Source organism: Oncorhynchus gorbuscha, linkage group LG18, assembly GCF_021184085.1.
Source record: "Oncorhynchus gorbuscha isolate QuinsamMale2020 ecotype Even-year linkage group LG18, OgorEven_v1.0, whole genome shotgun sequence".
Classification (NCBI taxonomy): Eukaryota; Metazoa; Chordata; class Actinopteri; order Salmoniformes; family Salmonidae; genus Oncorhynchus; species Oncorhynchus gorbuscha.
Window position 1 is genome coordinate 41,169,451 of NC_060190.1, and position 7,889 is coordinate 41,177,339.

Consider the following 7,889-nt stretch of genomic DNA (forward strand, 5'->3'; position numbering starts at 1 on the left):
GTCTCCTGTTTCTAGGCTCACCCCTCTTCCCCATCTCATCGAAGGCCAATCGGCATACACGTTGAGGTGCCTCCAGAAGGTTCATCCTCGGGGCAGGGGATTCCAGTACCTGGTTGACTGGGAGGGTTATGGCCCAGAGGAGAGGTGCTGGGTCCCCGCCAGGGACATCCTAGACCTAGGCCTTATCGCTGAATTCCAACGCTGGCACCCCGGTCAACCAGGTATGCGCCTAGGTAGGACGCCAGGTGACGCCCCTAGAGGGGGAGGGGGGGTACTGTCACACCCTGATCTGTTTCACCTGTCTTTGGGCTTGTCTCTACCCCCCTCCATGTGTCTCCCATCTTCCCCGTTATCCCCAGTGTACTTATACCTGTGTTGTCTGTTTGTCTGTTGCCAGTTTGTTTTGTTTCGTCAAGCCTACCAGTGGTTTTTACCATGCTCCTGTCTGTCTCTAGTTCCTGTTTTCTATCTTTCCTGGTTTTTGACCATTCTTCCTGCCTTGACCCGGAGCCTGCCTGTCGTTCTGTACCTTGTCATACCACACTGGATTACTGACCTCTGCCTGCGCTGACCCTGAGCCTGCCTGCCATTCAGTATCTTTAGGACTCTGCTCTGGACTATTGACCTCTGCCTGCCTTTGACCTGTTGTTTGCCTGCCCCCCTGTTTTTGTAATAAACTTTTGTTACTTTTAAACTGTCTGCATCTGGGTCTTCTCTTGAGCCTTGATAGGAGAGAGGCAGAGAAGGGGTGGGCACACTGCTCTATGTATTCTAATTACTGCAGAGTGTGTGTGTGCATGTCTGTGTGTGTGTTTGGGTACTGTGGGATTGTTTGATCAGTTTGGCTCATTGGACAGGTCATAGTCTATTTTTGAAGTTGGTTATTGGTTTGTGCTCCAGAGTAGAGGAGACCCACAGTAGCAACTATAATTGAGTAAGGGCAGTGTCTGCTGTGGAAGGTGCACGTTACCTGAAAAATATCTAATCTCTCAATGTTCTAATCTTTCAATCTTCATCTTAAAGTGCACCAAATTCATTCATTTAAGCTGTTGAAATTCTTTCTCTCTTTTTTTCTGCTGGGGGAGAATGTCCCCGGACCCCCCTAGTGGCTTTGGGCTAAGCCCCAAATGTCTTCAAATCCTACAAAAGCCCCTGCCATTGCTTGGATCAACCCGGGTCAGCATAAAATAACTCCCTAATTGAAAAAGCCATCCCAACTTCTGGGGCATATGCTGCTTTCATTACGAAGTGGGAAGGTGGTAATTACTCTTTGTGAACTCATAAATACCAGTTGGATGCATTCACGTGCTTGGACTTGTTGAGAAACACCGCTTGGCTATCGGCCAGCGTCATCCATAACTAAAAGTACAGATATCATTATTTTTAACAAATTATAGTTCTCAAAAACCATATTAATAGTTGTCATTGTATAAATAATATTTTGTTGTTCCATTTAACTGCTGAAAAGGCTGATATTGAAGTCCTTTCCTTAGTAGGTGTTGTCAGAGGTCCGCATGTGGGAGAAATAGGAGCTCATGGATGATAGACGAGTTCCCCACTTGTAATTATCAGTTGGAGGGGCGTTCAAGTTGGTTATGAATGTAGCAATAGACCTTTGCAGCTTATTCTGCAGTGTCGGAAAGTCCTTAGAATACATGAAAAGGGAATTGTCCCCCACAATTAAATCAGTGAGGGGACTATGGATCTGTCTCTGTACATTTGTACGAACAAACGTTAGTCGCATACAATAAGCACTGGCCCGATTGTGACAAAACTTTGGTGAATGATGCATCTAGCCATAGAGATCCGGTATTTACAAAATTACACTGATTGGCCAGATGATGGCGCTATAACACAAGACTGAAAATGCAAGCTTTGGAAGGTCACGCCCCTCACCACGTTTGACCTTAAAGTCATGAAATTTGGTACATAGGTCCCTCTACTCACAATGAAACATTTTGCCTCAGGGACCCATAAGTTCTGCCACGATGGACTTTTCGTCATTTAGAATTTTGTGAGAAAAAAAATCTACTCTTCTGTCATCAAATGACCGATCTGCTTTAAACTTGATGTGTGGCATCTATGGAGAAAGGTCTCCAAACACACCATTTTTCAGACTAGTAGCTAAACCAGCATGGCTGCTATTGACCAGTAAACATTCATTGGGCATGGTCTGGCGCAAATCAATATAAATCAGTCAGTATATTCGTATTGTAACAACATTTGGTACACAAGTTGCAAACACTGTAAAGACTCAACGAACGTTCATATCGACCACACACGGTGGCGCTATAATACGGGCACATGTTTATAGCTCTTGATCTGGCGATATCTCACACAGCACTGGCCCGATTTTGACAAAACTTGAGTGAATGAAGCTTGTTCGCATAGAGATCTTTCATTTACAAAATGACACTGATTAGGGGGGTGCTGCATCATTCGTGGGGGCCAGCATGTTGACTGTTGCCTTGTTGGTTACTGATTTCCTATTTTGGGTTTTGTAAATGATCTAAGTCATGTGTTGATGATTCTAATAAAACAAATTTGTGCACTATGTCATGACTCATGTTCCAATACACTCTTGAAGACATTAGTGCTTACTCAAATCTCAAATCACAGAAAACTACAAGGTGTACTGTACCTGTTGACCGGTGCATGTAACATTTCAATGGAATGTCCCGTAGTCTACATGAACTTTGTTGGGTGAAAGTGCATACTTTTTATGGTGATAATACATTTGAATGTTTTATTTAGTCTTGGACGTCTCCTAGACACTCAACTCAACTTCCCATGCAAGTTGATATCTTCTGATTCCATGTTACCATCTACTGGTCAGTGTTTTACCTTACAACCATTCTAAAGAAGGAGATGTAAACCAGCACCATTAACCAAATAATATTTCTGCTATTGTATGATGTTGGCACACTAAATAATAACACAAAAACATCCAGTTGGGTCAAACCAAATCGGGTTCAAAGCCTTTATTATTTCCACCCCAGACACATAGGTAAGTCAGTGATGGTTACTTCACTTCCGAGTTCGTCGTTTCTTACTGACCCTCTGTGACGAGGAGGCGAGGTTCGGTGGAGCCCTGGATGGATGGGAGGCCCGGATTTGGCTTCTTAGGGGGCCCTGGGGCCACAGCCACTCTCTTTCAGCTGGTGCCAGTGGCGTTAGGGGGGGGGCAGGTGGTGTGGGGTTGGGTGCGGGGGTGGGAGTGGGGGTGGGAGTGGGGGTGGGGGCAATGAAGCAGCCTCTCTTGTGCCACTGCATGTCACGCACGCGTCGGACGGACTGGATCTGAGGTGTTGATGCTCCCCAGTCGTTCCAGTGCTTGTAGTCTCCATGCTCAAAGATGTACTGGCGGCCCCTGTAGCCTGGGAACATGTAGCCCACCCACCTAGGGAGGGCAAGGGGACATACAGCTATAATGACATTTATGGAACAGAATCGGTTGAAATTCAGAGCCATATTTGCATGAGAGATGACCTTGCAGTAACCTAGCTGTAGACAGATATTGTATGCCTGATTTCAATGATGTGTAAAGGTGTTGAACTTACGCTCCATTCGTAGCCTTGATGCTGGCCACGCGGTCCTGGAAGCCATGGACCCACAGGCTGGGGACGTCGTCATCCACAATCTCCATCTTCCTCCCGGCGAAGCCTGGGTTCTCGAACAGGTGGAGTTTGTGATCCGCACTGTCCTGGGCAGGAACAGGAATGGGTGGTGGTTACACTATGTTTTCATGTCTGCTGTTTACTTGGTGTTTACTTTTAAGGAAGGTAGCTACTACTCCAGGGCTGGTAGCCCTACTTAGAAAAGTGCAGTTTCAAATAACTAAATAATGATCAAATAAATACTTTTGATGGCTTGGGAGCACAAATCATTTGGTACAAATACGTTTCTTATGTGGAATTCTGTTAACTTAGGAAACAAAGGGGATTTGCCCTTTAGCTCGATAGGTTAGTCTTATCTCATTGACATGACAGTTGGATGCCTGTCCACTGTAGGTTGCTATGGTCAGTAGGCTACATCCTTATATACTATACATAGATTATGTGTAAACAATTTTGGCTAAATTCTGTCTGTGTATTCTGTTTATTGTAAGGGGTTGTCAGCACCATTGCATCATGTCAGATTCCTGGTACATGTAAATATACCCAGTTAAAGGATGATGATTCTAATTATAGGTACAGAGATATACTGACCACTTTGAGTGGCCTGAGGGACAGCAGGTAGTTATTAGTCTGGCTGTTGGTCCAGGTGCTCCAACGAGGATACTCGCCCTTCTCCAGCAAAAACTGCTCCCCGCCAAATGCCTGGCGCTCAAATGCCACCCAGCTGAGAACACAAAGGTAATTACGCTTTACCAATTTCTTGTACATAAACAGTAGTAGTGGGATAGTAGGAGAGACCAGGGTTGGTTGTCACACTTTTTACTCTTGTGTGTTTCTCTCAGCAGCAGTATATCTTACAAGACTCTTTTAGGAGAAAGACCAAGGTCTTGGGTTGAAATGCAGTTATAAGGCATCAAACAAACTCTGTCCACTTGTGACAACCAGCCCCATCGCGGGGTTGGTTGTCACAGTATGGGGTTGGTTGTCACAATGTTTGCTAGTAACTTATTCCTTTTGTAACAGGGAATGAAACAATATAGCCAACAGTCTTAGAAGTAGCCAAGCCTTTCTTCGATAGAATGATATTCCTAACAAACTTCAGCGTTTTATGCCTTGAGAATAATATCCCACTGTGCACACCTCGTCATTTCAACTTGGAGAATTGGGTAATATTTGGTTGATACGTTGATCAATGTGATTACAACTTTCTTTCACCCACTCAAAAAGACAGTTGAAAGTTTGTTGAATTCCCAATGTGTTACCACTATGCTTTTAACCATCTAAAAGCACATCCAAATTCTCACAATAGCACATTGGTAACAGACAGTGACAAATCTCAAAGATAAGCAGGGCCTGGATGGAAAACCGCAGGGTAGTTGTAGATAGATAAACTCTCCAGTAGGAGGTGCTGCCCAGCCTATTGCTTTTTTATTTTAGTGGATATTACATTGAAGATCTGACGTTGTTTCAAAGGTACAAATTCAACATATTTTATGCAAGGTTGTCAATGTTGAAATTGGTTACCATGATGACATAATCCTATGGTTAAAATGTTAACCTCAAAACATTACTTTTTTCAAATCCATCCCCAACCACCCCCCAATGCTAATGAATATGTTAGTTACCACATGGCTTGGCCCAGGAACTCAGAAATTGGTTTGAAATATAGCGTTCCCTTTCCTCTTTTCAAAAAACATAATTGTTCATGGATACTTCCATAATAAACATTTACAAAGAACAAACCAATATGTATTTTTACTATCACCTATGAAAAACACAAATTCTCCTAACCTCAATGTTTTATCATGCTGACATGAATTGACCAGGTGGATGAGTCATTTCAAATAGTTCAGAGATTTTAACCTTAGAATTAATACACAGCACCATTTAGATTGGCACTGTGAAAACCAACCCATGAGCAACCAACCTTGATCTTCCCTGCATGAAAGGTAATTGATAAGAACTGTGATCGAAATGTATACACAGTTGAATAAGAATGGAATTTCATTGTCTAGAGACTGAAGTTGGATTCATAAATGTTTTAACATTTTAATACGGGCAGTGTTGGAGAGTATTGGAGAGACAGGTAAACAGGAAGGGGGCAAGAGTGAGGCATGATGGAAAATGTAGAAAATCAATATTGGTGACACTTACGGTCCTGATTCCACGATGATAGATCCCACCTTCTCACATCCCTTTTCGATCACATTCTTACACTCTGCAGACAGCTCCACTTTCTTCCCACAGAAGTTCTCAAACTCAAACACCACCACCTACAAGATAAGTCAGGAAGAGGCATGGGTCAATGGTAAGTAATTACATGAGTACACAATAGGCTTAGCAACAACATTAACATAGGCAGAAACTGCATGAACATTGCACAGTTGTAATTTAACAATGTGTTGTACTATACTGCCGTGTTGTTGTGTGTTGTTTTGCTTATGTCATTGTAAATACACACTAGTAGTATCAGTGACATTTCATAAAAAGTCAGACCAAGTGAATCTTAGGCTAAGATATAATAAGATTATTATAAGGTCCAACGGATGTCGGGCACCTTGTAGGTCTAGGGTGAATTTTTCCCTACAAAAAGAAAGGTGCTCCCTAGAACCATAAAGGATTGTTCAATTGTCTCCATAGGAGAACCCTCTGAATATAACTATTTTTGGTTCCATGAGGATGCCCTTTTGCTAAAACAAGGTTCTACGTGGAACCCTTTTACCACTAAAAGATTCTAAGAATACGCTGTTTCACCACCAAAGGATAGTAGGTATAGAACTAAGATCAGCTTTTAGTGGGGAAAATACAAAATTGACCCAAGATCAGCGTCTAGAGGCAACTTCACACTCCACCCACCTTGTAGGTGGCTCCTGCTCCTCCTTGGCTCTTTCCAGCTGCCAGCTGCTCCGGTGCACCCTGCTGCTCTGACATGTTCCCTCTGCATTCCAAAGAAAAGTTGACTAACGGAATAGTAACGTCATGATGGAGAAGAAGCCACTGTTTGCCCGAGATGTTGGTTTTTACCCATTACATTATTGTTTGACCATCTACATTCCAAAACATTCTTACATAAAATAAATCACACACATTCTGATTCCACAAAGGGACTTTTACGCTTGACACATGGATGCATATTCAGTTCCAGGTAAAATAACAGTGCATACATGGTTATGGAGAGAGATAAATGGGGATAATTGAAAACAGCAAGAGTTGCAGCACAAGACAGACAGTCAGAGCACCAAGGAAAGAGAGAGATCTGTCTATTTTTTTTTACCTGGATGGCTTGTGCTTCACTGCACCACGTACGAGCCACACTCTCTCCGTTTTTCCTTGTTTTCTTTTTTCTTTTTCTCTCCCTCTTTCTGTCTCTGTATGAGGGTGTGTGAGTGTGGAGGCCTGGTGAGAAGGCACTAGGAGCCAGGGGGGTATTTATGGTTTATAAATGGCACACAGCAGCAAAAAAACAGGGGCGGCTGATGCTGTTGATGCAGCAAGTCTGTCGCTCGCATTGTGTCCATCACATTGCCTCTCAATAGGGCTGCGTGCCCTCGGTCGGGGTATATTGGCACCCGCTTCCACCCGGGCCGACCACGCTCACGCTGCCACCCTGCCAGTGGCCCGATGGTGGGCGCACACAGACAGCGAGCCAAGAGGATTGAGCGAGATCAACTCCACTCAGCACTACTGGCCACACCCAACTGCCCATCCGTCTGTCCAGCTTTCCATCCGTCCGCCTGTCCACTGCCCCGCCGTCTCACCCGCACTTTCTGCTTTCCATTGTTGCTTTCTATTTACTCTCCTTCGTCTTCTTCTACCTTCACTCCTCCCTCGTGCATTTTATGACTTCATTTTCATCACTCCTCTTTTACTTTCAGTCCTTTTTCTTCATCCTTTTAACTTTCTTTCCTCCTGCCCTTTTTCTCTCCTTGCATCCCACTATTCACCTCTTTCTCTAATCTATGTGTGACACTCTCCAATGCACCAGGTGTCAGTACTATATCAGTAGGATCCCAGTCAAACATCTGTCTTTGCCCTGCAAACCCTGAAAAATCTTCTTACAAGCCTCCCTTGACGCACTGGACATTTTCGCAAGCGCACTTTCCAGGGAGAATCTGGAGAAGGCCTTCCTCACTATATAGTAATCGTATTGTCTATTGACACCTGGTGCATGGAACCAACATGCTCCTATCACACACTTTTTGGTAGCACTTTGCTTGACACCCAGTGTCATGACACGTTATGATACGGTCATAACCATGTCATAATATGGCG

At 43.8% G+C, this 7,889-nt stretch overlaps 1 protein-coding gene across 2 annotated transcripts; it reads right to left on the reverse strand.

The window, feature by feature from the left end:
• Positions 1-2,951: 2,951 nt before the first annotated feature.
• On the reverse strand, positions 2,952-7,042 carry LOC124003712 (beta-crystallin B3-like). 2 transcript variants are annotated; one of them, XM_046312254.1, is made up of 6 exons: positions 6,892-7,042; positions 6,474-6,555; positions 5,772-5,890; positions 4,209-4,341; positions 3,561-3,703; positions 2,952-3,400 (listed from the first exon to the last, which is right to left on the reverse strand). In XM_046312254.1, the coding sequence occupies exons 2-6, from the start codon at positions 6,546-6,548 to the stop codon at positions 3,028-3,030; spliced, it is 843 nt and encodes a 280-aa protein (XP_046168210.1). In that variant the 5' UTR covers positions 6,549-6,555; positions 6,892-7,042; the 3' UTR covers positions 2,952-3,027. The 2 variants fall into 2 exon arrangements, with proteins under 2 accessions (XP_046168210.1, XP_046168211.1); XM_046312255.1 differs by having other exon boundaries at positions 6,474-6,577; positions 6,892-7,012.
• Positions 7,043-7,889: the final 847 nt, after the last annotated feature.